The 23,320-nt window shown below is 37.9% G+C and overlaps 1 protein-coding gene across 2 annotated transcripts in view; it reads left to right on the forward strand.

The window, feature by feature from the left end:
• The first annotated feature begins 3,850 nt into the window (after nt 1-3,850).
• The window catches only part of LOC135463781 (sodium/potassium-transporting ATPase subunit beta-1-interacting protein 3-like), a 45,118-nt gene continuing 25,648 nt past the window's right edge, over nt 3,851-23,320 (forward strand). For both annotated transcript variants that reach the window (XM_064741214.1, XM_064741215.1), the window contains exons 1-3: nt 3,851-3,986; nt 17,949-18,086; nt 21,543-21,623. In XM_064741214.1, the coding sequence (XP_064597284.1) occupies nt 3,933-3,986; nt 17,949-18,086; nt 21,543-21,623 (273 nt within the window). In that variant the 5' untranslated portion in view covers nt 3,851-3,932. The remainder of the gene's footprint in view (nt 3,987-17,948; nt 18,087-21,542; nt 21,624-23,320) is intronic.

Here is a 23,320-nt window from a genome sequence, read left to right on the forward strand (position 1 = left end):
TACAAAGTGATGTTTGAAGTTAATCTGTCGATCTATTCGCTTTTCGATGTTCCATGAGCAATATTCCTCAAATGTTTTTGGTTTCCAACAAAATCTTGTGATATTCATAGTTTCGAGCACCCGGGTTCTTCGCGAGGAGCGGGAAAAATAACACCCGACTGAATGGGCGAAATACTGATTTTTAAATGTTAAAGTTCTACTGAACATTGAAACTATGAAAGTTTTATTTTTCATATTTTTTCTAAATCACCTTCAATGCCTATTTTCTGGCTTAAATTCCATTTGTGTTCACCGTCAGCACTCACGTGACTATGCAGGGTGTTGACTACAAACCATGAACTCATGAAAAAGTTCTTAGTATCGATTATCGCTACCTTGTTATGTATATGTATTTATTATATCTTATATTTCTTATATTCATAATCTACATTAATTTTTCATATGCCAAGTTAAGGTTTTTTAAGTGGTATATACATACACATGTACATATATAAAATGAATCCAATATTAAAACATCCGAGAACCTGTGGATGGTCGTGGGTTTCCCCCGGGCTCTGCCCGGTTTCCACCCACCATAATGCTGGCCGCCGTCGTATAAGTGAAATATTCGTGAGTACAGCGTAAAATACCAATTAAATAAATAAATAAAACATCCGGGGAAATCACTGCTTATTTTAATCGTTTGTTTATTTATTTTACTAATTTTTATTGCGTTATTTATTCTAATGGTAGTGGTTAAATCGTTCTGAACAATCGTTCGTTACTTTAATGTAAAGTCTTAAGTAATAAAAAAGTAAGAAATTTAAAGGAGAAGAAAACTTAAAATTATGACACTATAGGCTGAAAAGAGCGCATTTTTTTTTATTTGGTGGTGCCTGCTGCATAATTTTGCGATTTTTCCTCGCCATACACGTAAAGCCTGAAAACGGCAAAGCTGGCATAAATCGCTTGAATCCATCACGTCCTCCTTCTTTAACACCCTGTAATTTATGCTGGCCGGGGGTGTGTTACCTCTCAGCCAATGAGAGTGGTTAAAACTGTCGGCTTGTTCGTCTAAACTGGGAAAAGCGGAAAACAAACTGTACTGTTCGCTACCTTTTGGGAAGAATAGTTCTACCAGAAATGTACGAACTGCAGTTCGGCGGTTTCTGATGGAAATTCCCCTCCTAACACAGAAGACTAGTTCTTAGGCAAAATGGAGTCGCCCACAGCGGATTTTGGCGCTGACTTAATTTATAATTTATCAACTTGAGGTACATATTAGAATTTTTATGGCATGCACCTGCGAAGAAATGCATACTCTTTTCAATGGTATTTGTTTGATATTTAAATATTCTTCTCCTTTATGGCGCCTTAGTGTGAAGGCTTCCATCGAAATTATTCACAATAAATTGAAAGTGCCATAGTCCATCGAAATCACTGACAATAAATTTGCCATCAAGTTGTTCTCTTCTCGATAATTCATGGCAAATGGCAATTCTATACCGTAAATTACCACTGTCACATGGCTTTAATAAAGATATAACTTCAGACCTCTCAACTCTCACGCATTCGGCGTGAGACTCACGCATTCGGCTTCAATCTCACGCAGCTACTTTAAAATCTCACGCATTCTGAAGGTTTAGAGTAAAAAATAAAAAAAAAACACTGGTAATTGTTGGTTTGCTTATGATATTCAACTGACCAAAGTACGGGTCGTGTCTTCAGTCATCCGAGGGAATTTCGCATGTTTATTTTTAACCTCCCCAGAGTTGTCGTTCCTGCTTCACCTGAGAGTGGATTTGATGATATTGAATTCTTCGTTAAAAAATTTCCACACCATCTCCCCTCAACAACGAATGAGATCGAGAAGCTCCAAGAAGAGTTTGTGGAATATCAAATGCTGGAAAAAAGTCACATTCCAGGACAAATCTGGGACAGCGCCCGCGTCAAACCTACTGAAGATGATAATGACCAGGAACTGGACGAGATCGACTTAGTCTTATTTCCGGATGGATGTCATTTGGGGTCATCTTTCCTCTCTTAAATTAGTAGACGGCAGCTCTAGGTTTGGAAGGTTGAGTAAAGTGGCTAAATTGATACTTATCCTACCACATTCCAACGCTGGCGAGGAGAGGGTATTTTCAATGGTGAGAAAAAACAAAACCGCTTTTCGAGGATCGCTGGGAGTAGAGGGCACGCTGTCCTCTTTGATGACCATCAAACTAGCGAACTGTCACCAATTTGAACCACCAAGTGAAGTCTTAACCAGCGCCAAGAAGGCCATTCGTGAATACAACTTGTTACACAAGAAAAAATAATCTTTTCAAATAATAAAAGAGCACTCACGAGTCACATTCTTGTAACCACTGGCAGTGTAATTGTTTTACCACTAGACCTACCTCCGATCGATGATTCATTGGGCGTCGCCACCTGATTATAAATCTGTGTGCCACGTCACCTTATAAGGTTATAAACAGTCACAATGCCGTCTAGCTAGTGTAAATTGTTGCAGACTACTGGCTAATTACAAAGTGACTAATCTGATTATATTTTCATAAATATTTTACGAAGCCACTCCACGGTATTTAGATCACGTCATGCATTGTACATTATCTTCGGTTTGTTGTGTGTTTGGATTGTTTCCACAATTTGAATAATTTCAGGGAAATACAGTTTCCAATCTGACAAATGGTGTTGGTTATTAGTATTGATTTTCCCCACAAAATCTGTATAGATTTGCATCAAAGCGCCTAAAACGAGATCCAAAACGAAATAGAATACGGAAAGTTTCCTAACAATTCCACATTGTAATAGGGCCTACAGTAGGCCTAAGTTCACTCTTGGACTTCCAGTTTATTGTCTTAAGGAGAGAATAATATCAAAAGCAGTCCATATTTGCTGATAAATATGATGGTTATTCTTATGTAAAAATAGAAGATATTGTAAAAACCGTAAGTTAACATTGTCTAATGATTTGCAGTTTTATTCTCCGGAAATGAGCTAGAATGCATCTCCGGCAATCTAGAACCCCAGAGCTTCCAGGGGCCGCTGTCTAATAATTTGCAGTTTTATTCTCCGGAAATGAGCTAGAATGCATCTCCGGCAATCTAGAACCCCAGAGCTTCCAGGGGCCGCTGTCTAATAATTTGCAGTTTTATTCTCCGGAAATGAGCTAGAATGCATCTCCGGCAATCTAGAACCCCAGAGCTTCCAGGGGCCCAGGCGGCCCCTGGACCCTCGCCTAATTGGCTGGGATAGTAAGCCAATCTCACTCCTTGGGAACATTTTAGGTTGAGAGGTCTGTAACTTACAGCTAGTGTGCAAAATGTTACTTGGTTGATGTTTCAAGGGGAAAAACTCCATTAAACAAAAAGTTTCTTCAAAAGGGAGATAATTAAATCACAATATGAACGTGCATATTTGTACAGATTACAAGTTTGTCTATCTGCTATTCCATTTGTCTTCATAACCAAATGTGACGTTCTAAAGATGTTTATACTCTCTCTAGGCCACCTCTCTTTATTGTTGTGCATGCACTTCGACCTTGACAAACAATGTGTGCATACCCGACTCCTGAGCCTTACTTAAAACTCTCCTGCATGGTTTCCAAAATACCCTGACAGGAGAGCAGCAGGTTGACAGACCATTCCGCCGAATCACTGTCAACAAACAGAATAAAATGTGAAAAATTACTTTTTTTCAACTGCTAAATCTAAAAAAACTGTATTCGAAATAGCTGTATGCGGTGAAAAAGTCGTGCATAGGCGAAATACTCAGGATCTAGAACAGCGCATAGTTATGGGACTATTTTTTCCCACGGACGGTTACGGCGTTGGCGGGGTTTTTAGGCTACGTCTCAAACTGGCCAGACGATCATGGCAGGCGGAATGTGGGAGCTTCGACTAATACACTGAATTTCATGGTGTGAATTGACTTACCCTGCTTCAACCATGGCGTGCTGTTCAGCAAGGGGAGTTGTGATTACTTTGTGTGTGTTACAACTGGTAAGTAGTTCGTTAGTGAAAGACAACTTTCGAAGTTTCACCTGTTGGTGGGAATGTTGTCAAACAATGTTCGCGTGTTTTGTATGGTTGATGTCGAGATTCAAAAAGGTGATAAAATAATTGACAACATTGGAGGGTAAAAGTTTTACCTGTTATTTTGTCATTCAGTCGACGCTGGCAGAAAATGACGACGTCGAATATCGACGGACTACATGGTTAATTTCTGTCTAGTTCAAGCAGAAGATACTTAAACATTGCTAGTGACAGTCTAGAGCTACATGTGACTCGTAACACATTTACAACGTTACCAGTAGAAATTTAAAGAAAAAAAAAGGAGCGTTGATCTTACATATTGTATTCCCCACAGCAAAGCTCAAGGAGATGATCTTAACGGAATGTACGGGTGCCTCAGTTTTGTTGATATGCAGTGTGATATTGTGACATCAAATTCAGTGTTTACAATCTGCAGCCCTATATGCATTTACTTATCACACTTTTTGGATTTTCTTTTTCAATATTTTGTATCTAGGGAGTTGTGAAGAATTGGGTTGTATCACATGGCAGAGTGGCATCAAGTCATTGAAGTGTCTGCTTTTCACAATGAACTGAAACATCACCCAATGTTTCAAAATTACAGCTCCCAATATTTTTATTATTATTACTACTTTGTTTATTGTGCAATTATTTATATTTCCAGTTTCCTTTAATGTTACTACAAGCATGAAATGAACGAGTCAGAGGTGGTTTTCTATATTTCTACACAAGCTTGTCTCATTCTAGAACAGATGGTTACATCTAAATAGTAATGAACGTGGACATTTAAGCACTAAGATGGTGATGCCTAATAATGTGTCCTGTCTGAACAAATTGGATGAAAAACAAAAAGGCAATGTCATGTAAGCCCTCCTCACTGTCGTCATAATAAGCCAAATATGTATTACGATGTCAGTCCATGATCCTCAGGAAAGTGAGGATACACATTGAATGCCGAGCAGGGCAGTTTGAAGACAGAATTCTGTAAGACAAAATCGGATGATAGAGATCATGTGATCTCCTTAGTATCAAGTGGCGTGGGTGAAGAAAAAGGTTTTCCCAACGTTTTATTGCATAGGAAAATGCCTATTTTTCAATCACTGTCAGCAATCTTGTATCCGTTTGATTTGTATAATTGTCAGCTTTCCAGATAATCTGAGTATTTCTGCAGAGCTTTCGTGATGTTATTTTGTACCACTAGGCCTTTACTGGTGGCTGGCGAAGTGGCAAAAAGGGACGTTTTCCTCAGTGCTTTAGCATTGGGCGGCCATTTTGTTTTAAACGCCAAAGGGTGGTTGCATGACGTCCAGCTTCTGACCTGTCTTACAATCTGCAAACACATGCAGTCTCCCACCCTTCCATTTATTACCTCCATGTGTTGTGGGTCTCCCAGGTCCATGACTGTTTTTGATCTGACCTTCACACATGTATGTTGAATTAGGTCAGAGGTGTTAGCTATCACAGCCTGGACCATATGGATGTGAATCTGATAGATCTTGTGATGGGTGTTACGTCTTGGTCCATTCATAAACATTATCAGCACAGTCCTTAGTAACATAGTCTAGATGTAGTTTTAGTCTTCTTGATATTTTACCTCGCGTTCAGCAGCACATACACACATAGTGATACATGTCGTGTACGGGTACAAGTTGCAGGTACATGTACATGAAAGATATTAAATTGAATTAGACGTGGCCGAAATTTGACCCCTCTAATCTGGCCTTTAAAGCGGCCCCAGCTCATGTTAGAAGTACATATATGTGTACTGATATACAGTAGATATGTATTTCGGTTTCCTTCAGAAGTATTTCATACATTCATGATCATACATTCACAGAAGTAAAGTGAGTCAAAGCGCATAAAAGTTTTTCAGTGTATATCATATTCTTATTTAAATGCTATTTTACATCATAATCAAGAATTTTTCACTTACATACGGGGATAAACCACCAACTTCTGTCACATTAACGATGAATTTTTCCACACAGCCACCAAGATCACATGAATGGTGGAAGTGTGGGAATTTTCAAAGGAGAAGAAAACTTTAAAAAATTACACTATCGGCTGAAAAGAGCACATTTTTCATATCTGGTTGTCCCTGCTGCATAATTTTGTGGGTTTTCCTCGCCATACACGTAAAGCCTAAAAACGGCAAAGCTGGCATAAATCGCGGAGTCTATTGCGTCCTCCATCTTAAACACCCTGTAATTTATGATGGGGGTGTGTTGCCACTCAGCCAGTGGGAGTGGTTAAAACTGCCAGCTTGTTCGTGTAAACTCGGAACCTACGTCCAACATTCCGGTTCCCCCGATTGTCAAGCGTAAAAAGGAACTGTACTGTTTGCTACCTTCTGTGAAGAAAAGTTCTACCGGAATCATACGAACTGCAGTTTGGCAGTTTCCAATGGAAATATTCCTCCTAACACAGAAGACTTTAGGACTAGTTCTTAGGCAAAAAGGAGTTGCCCACAGTGGATTTTGGCGCTGACTTAATTTATAATTTATCAACTGGAGGTATATATTAGAATTTTTTTAATGTCATGCACCTGCAAAGAAATGCATACTCTTTTCAGTGGTATTTGTTTGATATTTAAGTTTTCTTTAACTTTTTTTTCCCTCACTCTTTCAATTTAAATACAGTGCTTGCACATTTATATACTTATACATTTAAGATTTTTTTAACACATGAACATTTTACTGGTGTGGTCAAAATAGACTACAATCACCACCTATCATATACATGTACCTGTACATTAGTTAAAAGCTTATTTTAATAAGGGTGAGCTGCACCCTGCCCATAAACTGTGCATTGTTTTTGTTAGACACAGTGTTAATGAAGCCCATATTGCCCCCCCCCCCCCCATTTCTTTTTTTTTTTTTGCCCTTTTGGAGTTTATCTTTGCCCCATCACTCTCTTCATTTCAAGGCCTCTTAGCCAGCTGCCTGTATTGTCATATGTATGGTTGTCTGGGACACTCTGTTTGTCTCAGTCTGATGTCCATGGCTGTTTCTACTAAGATGACCAGTTGACTCGCTGATGTGTGCAAATTCGGGTACTTGTATTTATACCTTTATTAGCAGCGAGAGAGTAATTACCATTATCCAGGTAGCTTTAGTGCTAATTACCTTACCTGTACCTAGTGAAGTTTAGCTGATTAACACATTAGATAAATGACATTTGAGCTTTGTAACTGCTGTCCCCCGGAACTAGAAAAACAAGTTAGGTTGAGTTCAGGGCTTGTTTTTGTTAACTTTTTTTTATTTGTTGTCTTAAAATGAACATCTTTGTTGCATCTAAATTGTTTTCTTGTCTGCATGATGTCCTATATATGTTGTTGCCAGTCCCACTTCTTTGGTAGCTTCATGTTGCTTACAGGCAGCGTGCAAATCGGTAAAAAAATTCGATTCATTGTTTGTATATTCAGGTTTAGATCTGGAATTGCTGTACATCATTGTACCGTGTACATGTAGTACTAAACCAGGTGCTATTAAAACAAATTTCAGTGTTTTTGTCATTATACTACATGTACAATCAGTAAGCGCTGCAGCCTAGAAAAGTCAGACCTCAGCTCAATGCATTTGTTTCCTTTGAAGCATGCATGTACATGTATATTTTACTTGCGGATTCAGTTGAAATATAATATAGATTGTTCTTGCCATGCAATTTAATGAAAAAATTAAAATGTGCATATTTCCTATTTTGCAAGTCTTGCTTTGAAATGTTGCCAAAATGAACAGTTTTTTCTCAACTCTGCAGCACTGATTATGTTATTGAACTTGCGTACACATGTAGCCAAGGTATTGTTACTGTCTTGTATGGTATTCTTCAGTTTCGGTCTTGTGAGTAGTTGTCGGCTTATCAGACTAGCTCTGCTTAACAAGCAAATAGCCCATTGTCCTATGTAATCCAGAGCTAAGTAGGTTGTTCCTACATATAACCACTAAGATTACTTCTGATCAGCCTCCAGCTGTGGCGGACTCAAGCACTCCATGACCCCTGAAAGCTGTTACACAGCCTCCTGAAGTTTGCAAACAAGACAGACTGACTCAATGAGATTAACATTGTCATGCTCCAGTGTCCTTCCCATAGGTCTTCTAAGTGCCTTCTAAATCTTAATCCCACTTCCTCCCCACCCTCTCTGTGATTGGATATGAGGTGTGGAAATGGCCAGCTCCAGTAAGCCATTATCTCTTTAATTCTGTTGTTATCAGTGAAAATGATGAGAACCAGTAGTTATGATTACATGCACATACATGAAACCTTCATAATCGTGTTCCACAGTGCCAAAATAAAGTTTCTTTAAATCAAAAGCAAAATACATGTAATATTCATGCACCTTCTCATCCATATTAATACAATTTCACGGAAAGTTAATTGTGTTGTATTCTAAGCCTGAACACATCATGTGCAGAGATGTTCATTTTTCAGCTCATCAGCTTATGTCTTGCTAATTTTACTATCACATTAAAGGATTAGGATTTCCAAAATATCTAATCTTCCCTGCAAAGAAGCTTTCAAAGAGTAACCTTTTGGACTAAATATCTATTCTATATACATGAATGGTTACCCAGTTGTAGTAAACTGAAACAACTGAATTGGTTGAGTTAATGAAAAATGTTACAAGGAGGTGCATGTAAATTACAGTGGAGGTTACATGTATTTATACATGTATATCTTCACAAGTCCACGTGTCTTCTGTCTAGGCCACATTGAATCAGTGGTTTCCATGATGACTTAAAATAGTCTTTTACTTCATGTACACTTGAGGTAATTATCAAATGATGTAGTTGCTCAGCATACAGATAAAAATAATCAGTGCAAGTCATAAGTGTAGTAATTACTTTATTTCTGGTGACTTTTTAACTTTTTAAGACAGTGTTTTTTTGTTTGTTTTTTGGGTTTTTTTTTTCTGTTAGATCAGATCAAGTTTTTGTCAATACATGGATGTGCGTTCATACATGACGTATGCATCTGTGATACATTTTGAATAGCTGTTAGCGAAAGCTTTATACTTTAAGGACTAAAAATATCTGACTTGAACATACAATACATGTCAGGAGTTGCCTTTTGAGGAACAAAATGCTCAAGGTACCCGTGCTCATGTGTAAAGGATCATATTTGTCTTTTATAACACAAAAACATCTATCAATAAAACTCTCCTCAACAGACTTTCAGCTGGTCAATTCTTCATCTTACACCTTATTGAAGTTGAAATCCAGTGACAACACATACCCAGGTGCATTGCCATGTGGGTTTTTTTAAGGTATAAAAAGGGTGTGTGTTTTTTGCTTTGAGGGGTTTGTTGTTGGCCTCTGCTCCCTGAGGGGCCCAGTTAACAACTTCTATAACTATACTGTTCCTTGGACAGATCATCCAGGTCTTCCTGGCTCATACAATAGCTGTACTGTGAATGGAGCACTCTGTGTGATCGGTGTCAAAGGGCAGTGGACTGTGGCCAATGTTGGGCTTTATGACTGCCATCTGATGAGATCTGTGCCAGGATAGCATAGACATGGTAAATTTGATCTCCGCCTAAAATGCACATGTTATGGGGCCCCCACAATGGACACTGGGACTACAGACATTGTCCGAAAAGTATTTTATGAACTGAGGATAAATAGCCTCAGTCTACGGCAGACTTCTTATTGACAAAGGTCAATCTTTTTTTTTTTGGAGTGGAGCTCTTTTGTACCCTTGAGATCAGTTGATATAACTTTTTACCCAGAATTTTCAGGCCTTACAATTTTGCTTGCAGCTTTGCAGTGGCTGAAGTGGTGCTGATATATTCTATGGCTCATTAACAAGGATATGTGGATGCTTTTTTCCGTGGTATTGATCATACGGTTCGGCTGACAGAAATCCAGGACTTAATTCTGTTAAATTTATCCTTTTGAAATGCCTGCAAGATGCTCTGCTGTAAAACTATTTATTTTTAAAACTCTCAGTGCTGGTATATATTGAGTTTTGCCACGGCTGAAAGCTCGACATGAATTCTTTTAATAAATGAATCCAGTCGATGGATCACTTGATCAAAGATGATGACAGTGCGATATTGTATTAAAGGGACGTTTGCAAATTCGTATGAAATTTACTCTTGACTATGATTGACATATTTGACCAATTTTAAGAAGAATATGGAAGACATTTATTAAAATTCTCATCAGTGGAATGAGTAGCATTCATATTTAAATCTATGCAGTGTTGTAATGTATGTACATTCTTAGTTAATGCCCGTGGTTAATTTAAATTTAGATAACACCCAGTTTATGTATGCATGACCTGTTACAGGGCTTGCATGTAATGTAAACTACTATAATGTCATTCTGTGTTGAGATTTTGTACGTTTAAATATAGCAATACATAGTATTTACAGTGTGTGTTATTGTCTGCATATTTGACTTGAAATTAGGACTTGGACTTGCTGTTTGAAAGCTTATTAACTATTTGACAGACATTATGCTGTACAGTATTTGTCCTCAAGGTACATATGTCATATTTAAATTATTTCAAGTGTCATGAAGCATGTGGATCAAGCGAAAACAATATCTGTGTACATCTCAGGGGCTCTTTACCCACAAGGAGAACATTTCTAACAGCCTAAAGAATTGGCTCCAAGGGCTTAAAAAAATTAGGGGCGAATAAAAAAGGCAAGGGAATCCCCTGCAATTCTCGTGTTTCAACCCCAGGTGCTGACAAAGACCTCTTGGTTTTACCCAAACGATTGCCTCAGTGTCGTTAATTACATAATACCTTATTTTGAAAGAAGACAGCAAACAAGTATAGGACAAATAAGGGAAAGTGCAAGTGAAAACCAAGTAGTCTGATCTCTAAGTCTGAACAAATTTATGCTTTTTCCATAACTTGGTCTTCTCGCATTTGCATTGATTTTGATGAAGCCTTCACTTTGGTTTCCAGCCCTTAAATATCATGTTCTGATGTTTGCTTATCATTGATTTAAAAAATATCACTAATTATAAAATGTGCATGTGTGCATTGACACCAATAAAAGCATTGTTCAACATTTGCTAGGGTTTATTAAGTTAACTTTATTTAAAGGATACATGTACATGTATGGGCTTTGTAATTTTAGTTGCTTGTGGCAGAAATTACAGTTAAGTATGTACAACATTAAACCTCAAGCACTCATTCACTCACTCAGTCAGAATTACACTATGCATATTGGTATCATCAAGCCGTCGTTAAGAATATATTCATTGGGGATAACTTGACAGACCCTCTAATAAAGGACAGCCTGAATTTTTTATTGGTCTCCTGATGGAATTCCTTCTGTTTTTCTCTGAATGTTCAGTTTTTTAAAGCCCCTATCTATTTCATTCTTACCACCTGATCTACCCTAGAATTTATGATTTTAATAGGTTGAGTTACGGCAAACAAATCGTTTTTGAAGATGGCCTCATATTTCCATGACTGTCAATGTGTTGTACCAGAACATGGTGAATGGCAAGTTCTACCGTTGTACCTGTACATACATGTACACTGCCAAGAGCTGCCTGTGGTTAGTGGTCGAGGATTTACTTTAAAGATCAAGGTCCCCCAACCTTCCCATCCCCTGGTACAGCCTCTCTAACTGCGGTCTGCCCGTCAGGGAGCAGTTCACAGCACTCCCTGATACAGGTAAAAATATCAGCCCACTGAGCATTCAGAGGTAGTGTGTGAAGGGAATTGCAATCAGTGAGGACAAGCAGGTAAAACTACCTTATTTGGCAAAACCGGTGAAGCTTGTTGGCTGTTCCACAGGCAGGTACACAAGGAGGGTTGACTTGACCTCAATCTGCCGTGAAGCATTACATATACACAACTGCACAAATAACATGACATCCGACTCTAATCCTTGTACATATCAGTAATTAATGTTCCTTAATTTGTGCGCAGTTTTTCAAGAAAAAACGTGTAATTATATATAGATGTAAATCATTATATAATGGTATCAATGTCAAATGCAGGCAACTTGTGATGCAAATTTTTTTTGTTAACAGATCTACCTGGATGTCTCTAAATGTAATCAGCATTTGTAAGTTACTTGTTTAGGCAGGAAAGTCCTGTGAAGTGTACAATGGATAAAGACTATAGTAAAAAAAGTTACATTTATATGGAGCCAGCTGATGTCATTCCTTGGGTATTACATGTACCAAAAAAAAAGTTTGTTTTTAATTTATAAACTTCCTAGCTATGTTTGCCAGTGTGCTCGGAATTCGGAAGTTTGACGAAGAAATAAGAAAGAAGAGAAAAAAAAAAGTGTTGTCAAATATTTTAATAATGCGCTGTTATGGCACAACCGGATTGCCTCAAAAATTTGTGTGACCTGGAATTTTGAGGCTCAGGCTAGATGTAGGAGGTTTAATATGCTTTATGCTTAGCAATTTTGAGATTCTTATTTAGCAGTGATTATTTTCATAATAATTGTATGCATAAATTCCACTGAATAATGTGCTTTAGTGGTTGAAAAGGTGAAAATTTACGTGGATCTGTGATAGATACATGATCTTTGATCTATGAAACTTACATGGATCTGTGATAGATACATGATCTATGATCTATGAAAATTTACATGGATCTATGATAGATATATGATCTATGATCTATGAAATTAACACGGATCTATGATAGATACATGATCTATGATCTATGAAATTTACATGGATCTATGATAGATACATGATCTATGATCTATGAAATTAACACGGATCTGTGATTCATACATGATCTTTGATCTATGAAATTTAAATGGATCTGTGATACATACATGATCTATGATCTATGAAATTTACACGGATCTATGACATACATGATCGATCTATGATCTATGAAATTTACATGGATCTATGATAGATACATGATGTATGATCTATGAAATTTACACGGATCTATGACATACATGATCTATGATCTATGAAATTTACACGGATCTATGATACATACATGATCTATGATCTATGAAATTTACACGGATCTATGACATACATGATCGATCTATGATCTATGAAATTTACATGGATCTATGATAGATACATGATGTATGATCTATGAAATTTACACGGATCTATGACACATACATGATCTGTGATCTATGAAATTTACATGGATCTATGACATACATGATGTATGATCTATGAAACTTACACGGATCTATGACACATACATGATCTGTGATCTATGAAATTTACATGGATCTATGACACATACATGATCTGTGATCTATGAAATTTACATGGATCTATGACATACATGATCTATGATCTGTGAAATTTACATGAATCTATGATACATACATGATGTATGATCTATGAAATTTACATGGATCTGTGACATACATGATCTATGATCTATGAAATTTACATGGATCTGTGAATGGATTAGTTGGTGTCTTTTGCATTTCTTGCATGTATTGATCCTGTTTGAATTTTGCATTGTACATTATGATATACATAAATGTATGAATGTGTAAAAATGCGATTTGCCTTCTCGTCACATTATTGGAGAAATGTATGCTGGATTTCAGCATACATGTAAATACATTGTATGTATCTTTAAATAATATAAATATTCAGGAAATAAGTTGTGGTCTTATGCTAATGTATACATTGATTTAAAGTTTCTAATCATTTAGGAAAAGTTTCAGATGCCTGGACATTGATCTCCATGTGTGTTACAAGGCAACCAGTTCAGCCAAAGCAATAGCTAGCCTGCATTCATGCATGTACAATTATGTATGCGTTTCTCCCTGATTACCCCATTGTACTTAAGTAGAAAACAGTCCCAAAAGTGCCCCCCAACTTTTCTGTTAAGTTATTGTACACATTTATACATACTTTTCAGGGAAGAAGGCCTTCAGATTTTGTATCTTTTCCGCACTCAGATGCTTGGTAACCATGCAGTTATTCAATGGCAGTTGTGAAACTTTGCTGATTTGGCTTTTATCATTTAATATCACAATGTGCCTAATATTGTGTCACAGGTTATGAGTGATTAAAAGATATCATACAAGACACTTCACTTTTATGACATGGTAGGCAGATTTGTCCCACAACAACAGCAGTGCAATATAAATGGAGAGATGAACATATTTATTTACAGTGCAAATACTGTACATTTTCATGTACTTCTTAATACCATCGCTTCCGTTTTTCTTTACAGTATTCAATACTTTTATGCTCTCCAGATGTTTATTCAAGCTTTTTCTGAAGGCATTAATCTATGCAGACTGATAAAATTATGTTTTTTTGTGAAGCCAATCCAATTAATGTACATGTAGTTTTGTGTCTGAAATCAAATTTAAATGTGCGTAAATTGCACTGAAAGTGTACGCTGTCGTATGAGAAGGGTTAAGGAAGTAGGGTATATTTTATGTCTGTTTTAGCTTTTGTTTGTGAAAACATAAAGCTTATTCTGCATGACTTTGCACAAAGCAGACTTGCCTTTTACAATGCATATTTACAGGTACCCTTTGTTGAAAACTGATCTGATGTAGGAGAGTGCAGAATATAGGCTACTCGAGTCCCACACACATAAATTTGGCCCCTCCAGTCCCCTTCCCTTTATTCGCCCGTGTCTGATCAAACTGCCTATGCTGTATATAATACCTCTTGATGGGATTATAATTCAGCCTGTGTCCTCTGTGAGCTTGTTGCCGGCCATAGACTAACAAGTTTCAACAGCTGTAGTGTACAAGGAATTTGTCTCTCAATACTTTTCTCACTGAGTCACTGGATCAGTCTTGCTGTCACTTTGTGTGTGATAAAATCACTATTGCAATTTGCACCAGGGGATCTCTCACATTTCTGTAAAGTGTTGCATGTAAAACATAGACGCACAGTGGAATGTTGCCAGAATACATACATATATGTTCATGCGCAGTATTTTTTTTATTTTTTATTTTTTTTTTTTTTTGGCACAAGGATTATCCTAATTCTTCTTAAACTTCGGACAGATGTGTTGAAAGTAGAATATTACATGTCTTTTACCAGCCTTTCGGAAAAGTGAAGATATGAGTACGTTGTTCATTAGGTGGTCTAATTATCTGAGCAAAAGAAAACTCAGTATTCCTGCTAGAATTGGGCTAAAATGAGCAGACCAGGTGTCCAAATTTGAGAAGAAATAGGGTAGATAAGACACTAGAATACAAACATGTAGATGCATCTCTTCCTGTCTCGGGGCTGTTGACACGTAAGGCCTGCTAAGCTTGCGTCCTTGATGCACCTGATAATGACAGGTTTAAATTTAAAGAACCGTTATAGAATGTAGGCCATGATGAAAGGGCGATGAGTCATGATGAGGTAGTTTATTACCTGGCAGAGAGTAAACAAAGATGACGGTGTTTAAGCTCCCTCAACACGCCTGTCCTGAAGGAAAACCCCCTCACCTGTACGATCTGACTTAAGACACAGAGTACGGAACTGAAGATCTGACTAAGTGCTCGGAGTAAGGAACTGAAGATATGACTAAGCATATGGAGTATGGAATTAAAGATACGTCTAAGCATATGGACTAGGGAACTGAAGATCTGACTGAAATTTACACCTTTTCATGTACTGTTATTTAGTATACACATGTCTACTCCTAGTTCTGAACCCCCGGGTTCCTCACAAGGAGCAGGAGGTGATAAATAACATGTAGCTAATGGGCAAATGCTGAGTTTTACTAGTAGAGGCCACTTCATGAAACTGTCACATTTGAAGGCTAGACACATTCAGTTCACTTTTCCAGAAGAATTTCTTACCTAAAAGCAACATGTTTATTTTTCATTTTTTATGCTGAAATCATAATGCCTATCTCACCTGGGTTAAATTTTCCTTTGTTTTGACCTGAGTACTCTAGTCATGTGACCAAAGAGTGTGCTGACGATTGACTTAGAGCAGCTATGACTTCACTGCCTCACAACGAATTCAGTATCCAGCCAATAATGGCTATGATAGTCTATATGTACGTATATATGTGAACTTCGGAATTACATCTACATGCACAGGTTTGTCAGCTGACAAATTGTCAACTCGTCCATGGAAATCGTTAATGAATGATTGAGGTATGAATCGTAAAGGTGCGTGTAGTGTAACTCCTGAACTCCTGACAATGTGAACAAAGTTATAAATTACTGCAATGTTGCATGCTTGTGTGTGATTCGAATACATACATGTATAGCTGATCCATCTAAAAGGTCACTACTCGAATACAGTCTCTCCGAGGTGATTATGTGCTGAGAGAGAGAGACATACATGTAGCAAGCCGCAGTTAATTGGAGTATAATAAATGCAGATGTTTTTGTTCGGTGCATGTATGCCTGAGTTGTTCTGGTGATGGTCGTACAAGTATGTAGGTACATGGGCACGTTTGTAGGTGTACACAGGTACATGTACACATATATATATGTTGCGACTTACATGTGCCTGTAGCTCCTCCACCAGAGTAAATGACAAGCCCTTAGGCCACTAATCATTGATTCTTCATTTTTCATGACCTACACGTATTCATTTCACATTCAAATCACAGAGGCTAAAGCAAAAAGGGGGGTATACCAAGCCTTTGCACATAAAAGGGACATAACCTACATGTGGGTAAATAAAAAATGTCTAATGCACTACCAATGTGAAGTTTACTTAAATATTTAGAGGATTTTTTTTTTTCAGTTGTGAGTACAGTGTAGTTAAGACGCATGCTTAATTGTTGGCCACAAAAATATACATGATGGAGAGGAATCAGAAACGAATAATTGTATATTAGCGCCCTTTTAGGGTGTTACTGGGTCCCACTTAATTTGCACCGAAATGTGTCACAGGAAGAAGACTGGATTCTGTTGATCGTGTTTGCATGAAGGTGTGCACATCAGACTGATTGCAAGTGCTGGCCTCTTATCAATTAACACACCGGCCTGAGCGTTCAGCGGAATTGGTTAAGCGCAGAGTTGACATTACCTTGATGTAATTGCACTGACGCTGCGACGCAGCCAGTGGAGTGTGTACAGGAAACAGGCCAGAACAAACCAGGACAACTGGATAAATATCCTCCTCGTCAGTGTGGCATGTGAAGTCGTTGATTTGCTGGTCATACATGTAGCTTTAATTTATAGCCACTCTGCCGAGAAGCCTTACATTAAACCCTCTAGCTACATGAAGCCTTATAGATTGAATGTCCCACAACAATGAAACAGAATTGTCAAAAGTCAACTCACAGGTCCTGAGCTAGGATGAAAGTTTAAGCATCTGTAGACGTATTAAATAATGTTCAGAGGGTCTGAGCAAGAAGGTGTATCATTCCTCAACCAGCTGAGATTCCAGAATTGCCTATACATATCAGGTTCTTACATAAATGATCTAGTTATAAAAATAATAATACTTCACATATAATAAAAGCATTCAAGAATAGTTATATAAAAAAACTGACAAAAGCTCGTGGAGATTTGTGTTTATCATCCAAAACTAAATAACGATCATTTTACGTGTGTATGTTGTCTAGGTACACATGTAGTATGCTGATAAATTTACTGTATGTGTACATATCAAAATATAAGTACATGTATATATGTATGGAAAGAAAATGTAACCATACTAGTGTGTACTGGTGAGAAACACTTCTCACTTGGCTTAAGCATTGGTTTTAATACAAGGTTCGATCCAGTCAGCCACTGGAAAGAAAATGTGCCTTTACTTTACTGGTGTTGGCTAAAGCATTGGTTTTAACAGAAGGCTCTATCCAGTCAGCCACTGAACTGTATGATCTACGTGTCCGTTTAGCTAAATCTTGCTCTGGCTTCTAATCATGGAGATTAAGGACACACATGACAAAGTGTGGTGGTTTCCTTCATCCCAGAACCTGGCCCCACATGCATATAAGCCAATATAAGTACCAGTGCACTAAGTGTATTTAAATGTTCATGTTAATGTGAAAAGTACTAGTGACATTGTCTGTTTGTTGCAGGTGTCTACGGTAGAGCGCCAGGTGTTTGACTTCCTCGGGTACATGTGGGCGCCAATCCTGGGAAACTTCCTACATATCATCTGTGTCATCATCGGGCTGTTTGGCTCATTGCAGTACAGACCTAGGTTCATAGCTGTGGTGAGTAAATGGTCTTGTCCAGTCAGCTTGTTACCTCCCCCTGATATCCAGTTGTCATGAAGATCGTCACGTGAATTTACACAGTTGTGTACAAGTCTCATTAGTACATGTGTGTACATGTACTTGACTTGTACAGTGATATTGGAAATCCAGTATTTTTTATGAGATTATGGAATGTATTGTATTTCACCTAAGATTAGCATTTTTCAAATGGCCCTGTTCCTTGATTCTGATTGGTCCATCCACCTCACAATCGACTTCAGAAACTTCTGAGTTTTTGCTATCAGTTGATTAATTTCTCATCAGACTTAGCTGTTAGAAGCAGAAGTACATGCATCATTTTAAGACCTTGCTATGCTTCTGAAAGTGTGAAATGTGCATTTTGCCATGTATACCTGTATCATCAGGTGAAACACAGTAGTTTGTCAGCATTGTAGTTTTGAAGGAGTTTTTGGTGGAATAGCACAGAATCCAGGGCTTAGCTCACCATAGATCTAAGAGTACCATAGATCTATTATGGATACATGTAGGTGGTATGTGTACATTTACATGTAGTAAGTACTATTGACCTATTGTCTCTATCTTAGGCATTCTTCTTTCACACTCCCCGTCTGCCCTTCATTTTACTCCTTCATTGGAACACATTATTTCAGCTTTTGTTAGAAATTGTTACAAAAGATTACATTGTCATAGTGTATTCGCAATGAAATAGCTCTGGGCCCACTTTCACAAAACTTCGTAAATCAATCTTGCTTAACTTTTTTCATTAATGACGTCGCCTTATGGAACCACAACCTAGACAAGTTCTTTTACGAAAACCGTGAAAGTGGCCCTTGACATCTACGCAAATTTTCAAAATGTAAAGAAGGGAAACAAGCAATCTAATGTTATTAGTCTCAAAACACTGAAAGAATTTCATAGCTTGCGAGGCGGTATATTGATACCGGGAATCACAGTTTTAGACATGTATGTAGACTACTAAACATCTGTGAAAGCTCAATTACTGCCTTAAAACATTTTGAAATGTACAAAATCTCAACATGATATTAGGCTTGGTTTTGGGTAGGGTATGACATTTAGCTGGTGACTTCACGCAGTCTACATTTAGATCTACAGATGTGTCTAGGCAAGACTAAGATGCACAAGTACATGTAGGGAAACTGTCACAGGCTGAGGGAGCTTATCCAGCCCATGGCCTCTGTGATACTGTGCCATTAGAGCAACCAGAAGGAAATAGCTGAGATTCCATCCACTTTGATCCTAACCTCTCAGGAATCTGGCTGATATTAGACATTGTCTCTTGTTCCTTCTGCTTCAAGGCAGAGGATAAGGAGCTAACATTTCTCCATGCTGTTGTTGCTGCTGTTGTTGTTGATGATGTACCCCCACATAGTTGACACCCACGAGTGACCTTCAGTGAGCAATGCAGGCCACATCACCTTACCTGGTAAACTTTTAAGCCTTGGCACACAACAGTGACATGTACACACACACACAGGGGAGGAGGGGGTAGTGGAGGGTGGGGATGGAGCTTCATTCTCACTGGGCATGTGGTCACAGTTTTCTTCTGGCTCCCAGCGGATTAAAGGAGCTATAGTGTAAGCGCTCAGTGGGCGACAATTTTGGGAAGGTTTAAGGTTGGCTTTAGAAGCTTTGTACATGTATAGTGCACAGGCATATTGTCCAGCCACCGAAACATGAACCAGGAGATTGCACGACATGGGTGTAGCAAGCAAGTGCTGCACAAATAATTCAGCATGGAACTGAACCTTCAGTTTAAGAACTGATTATCTTTCTGGTGTGTAATATAGGATCGGATGTCCAATTGAGTATCTGACAAATAGACCTTTCCGAACTGTCAATCAAGAACACACTCTTGACCAATCATAAGCAGTATTGTTGCAAATAGGTCAACTGGATGTCCCATACATTGGTTACAAATGTTCAATCTTCCTGCATGACGTCACAATGGCCTTCGGCGGAAATGGGATTCATAGCAACGTCACGAGAAGGTGTGGTGAGACATGGGGTTTGTTGGATCCCTCCATTCATATCAGCCTGTTGTTTAAGCACTTACACATATATGTATATATATATGGGAATTGTGTCCATATAATATTCCAGCCAGTGCACATGTGCATGTATGATGCTAGAAAGGAATACTAGCCCGAGAAAGCTGGACAAGCACATTGTACTGCGTCATATGGTGGGACCTCATACATGTACATTCCGAAAGCGTTAAAGTGCTGAAACCCATTGGTGCTCTCAATTCTACACAAACATTTATTTATTATATATATTATATCCAGTATAGTGCATAAATGGGATATGCATAACAATGTGTGTCAGCAGCCCAGTGTTATGTAATAAATGATGGCAGATGTGACAGATCAGCTGTGCGTGCTAATATTTACAAAACTCTGGTGAAATTGAGGGTAAATGACGGGTTGTGTGTACATAATGGGTTGTAATTCCCCTGCTGTACTGATAGATGGGGTGCAGTGACTTGGAAGTGGGTAAACAATAGGGAAGGGTGATTATGCAAGTGTAAACATACAAGAATAAGCTCTAACTGAGCTGCGGTAACCTACACAATGCAGTGGTTAAAGCATCTACCATGAAAGAACAGAGTTCAACACTTGTTTATGTCGGGTACATGTACTTATTCAAGATTTTAAAAATTGGATCTCCAGGACCAGTTATATGTACCTCATGCAAGCAGCCTGACAAGGACATTGTTGGGCATAAAATCCCGTCTTGTCAGGTAAGCAGTGAGTGACTAACATTATGTGTAGATAACTTAGGTTAAACTCTAGCTGGATTTGAAATGCCTGTACCTCCATGTATTCTTGAAGACTTGGTAGATATGAGACACAGTTTTAGAACCATTCTCACAGATTTTCAGGATTCTCGTGGGTGCATTTTTTCTGGTGCTTGGTGAAATACGCAGTAGTAAATTTTCGGCCCATGTGTAGTGTTACATGAAGTTCATGGGAGATCACTTGTCTTCCACCATTATGACCTGTGCAAGGATGGGGTCGGTGTCTCGGTTGAGCCACCAATACAATAAAAGGTTCAGCAGGGTTAGAGTTCTTTTCATTGGCTGCGTCCACTAATCATTCATCAGTATGACATGTTACGTGTGGGATACTTTGTAGTTCACCAGCAACTCCTCAAAGATCGGCGGTTCTCCCCAGGTGCTTTAGTTTACTCCATCTATAAAACTGAAATTCCAAGCGGTAAAAAGTGAAAAACAACAATCAAATAAATTAATTAACCTCATGGATCCAAGTATCAGCTGGTTTTCCTGTGTGCTATGCATTGGTTTTTTGGCTAAAACTTCACAGATATACATTTTACAAGTGCTATATCTTTTAGCACAGTTCAAAACAGTAATTATCTCAACAGTTACATTGATTTGTAAATAAATGTGAACTATGTTTTCTGTGTTTACAGTATGCTGTGTGGAATTTACTGTGGCTGGGCTGGAATATATTTGTGATATGTCTATATTTAGAAGTGGGAGTATTAAATAGGGTAAGTATTTCTGACCTTTTGTTGAACTCGAGTTTGTCAGAAAAGTGTTAATTAATGTTTAAATACACCTAAGTATACATGCTGAACCATAGTGAAATTTAAAAACTGTTGAGATGTAAAACTGACAGAGCTTTAGAAGTCCAGTTTGATTTTATTTATGAAAGCCTTACGTGTCAATTGTTGTCATATGAAAGTTGACAGGTCATTGATAGTCAGTGTGTATTATCTCTGTGATCATTGTTGAAGAAGCCTCCCTCCGGACGCTCAACAGGCAGCTTTCTTTTGTCTTCAGCAATGTAAAACGATGTAACAAGTAAAAACGAAATCATAATAGAGTAAAGAGTGCATAAAGTTAATGGATGGCTGCATTGTACCGATATTTGTAAAATTGTTGTACAGGTAATATATTATACCCTCAGCCATGTAAAGCTTGACACAAAAAAATAATGTGAAATTCTGGAGGATTTGTTTGGTGTGAAAATTCCCATGAATTTCTCCTTCAGCAGATAAACTTGCTATGAGACTACAAGTGTCATACCTACACCGTAGCCCCGGGGTATGACATCTGACTGTCCATCACAGTAGCTGAACTATCTAAAACTGCTCCACCTTAGTGTAGAAAAACTTTTGTTTGATACTCTGTAGGCATCTTAATAAAGTTTCTTTTTTCCAAAAATGTTATACAGTGTATTAGTGGGGCAACTTCACTTAAACGTGTTCAGTGGTTTAGCAAACGTTCATGGAGGACTTAAGGGCTCCACAAACCCAATATGTGGTAGCTGTGAAAACAAGAAAGGTGCTCAGTGGTTTAGAAAACATTCATGCAGGACTTAAGAGCTCCACAAACCCAGTATGTGATATCTGAGAAAACAAGAAAGGTGCTCAGTGGTTTAGAAAACATTCGTGCAGGACTTAAGAGCTCCACAAACCCAATATGTGGTAGCTGTGAAAACAAGAAACTTGCTCAATGGTTTAGAAACCATTCATGCTTGTATGAGGAAATCATTAAAGGTTTATGTTGAATTGCCATTACGGAGCAACCTTTTGTAGTTTTCAAACGTAAGTACAATCATCATTTATCTAAACGAAGGGTTTTTTTAAGTGAAAAGGGTTGCCCAATTACAAATTTCACCAAATAATGGCTCAGGCAGAAAAAAAAGAGAACATATTGTTAAGAATTAGAATGTTGTCATTAAATAAAGGTGAGATGTTATTAAATACATGTGTTAGTTAGTCCGAGGGCAACCGCAGGCTTACAGTTTTCCCACATTAACAGTTAAATGTCTAAATTGGATTGTTTATCCTACTTTCCAATTTGGAAGGGAAATTTCTTACTCTTTGGGAAAACTGGTTTTCCACCTGGCCTGAACGTAGAGAATTTAGTTCTTTCCTGCATTGTTATTGCAAGACACAGATTTTATGGCTGATTGATTGACAAGATAGGCTATTTTCCATCTGTCTGTTTTCTTGATTTGTCCTTTGTTTTTTTTTTTTGTTTTTTTTTTTTGTTTTTTTTTTGATCTTGCATTGTTTTATGAGCCTCTAGTGCATTAAGTGCAAATAATTGTCAGTGTAACGAGGATAGCTTATTATCAATAAATTAGTGCCTCAGCACTTTTAGCATTTTGATAGGTTGATTTCATTTGTAGACTAATAAGGCCACTCGTAATCACTCATAACCACTTCTCTCATTTTGG

The sequence above is a fragment of the Liolophura sinensis genome, chromosome 3 (assembly GCF_032854445.1).
Source record: "Liolophura sinensis isolate JHLJ2023 chromosome 3, CUHK_Ljap_v2, whole genome shotgun sequence".
Taxonomy (NCBI): domain Eukaryota; kingdom Metazoa; phylum Mollusca; class Polyplacophora; order Chitonida; family Chitonidae; genus Liolophura; species Liolophura sinensis.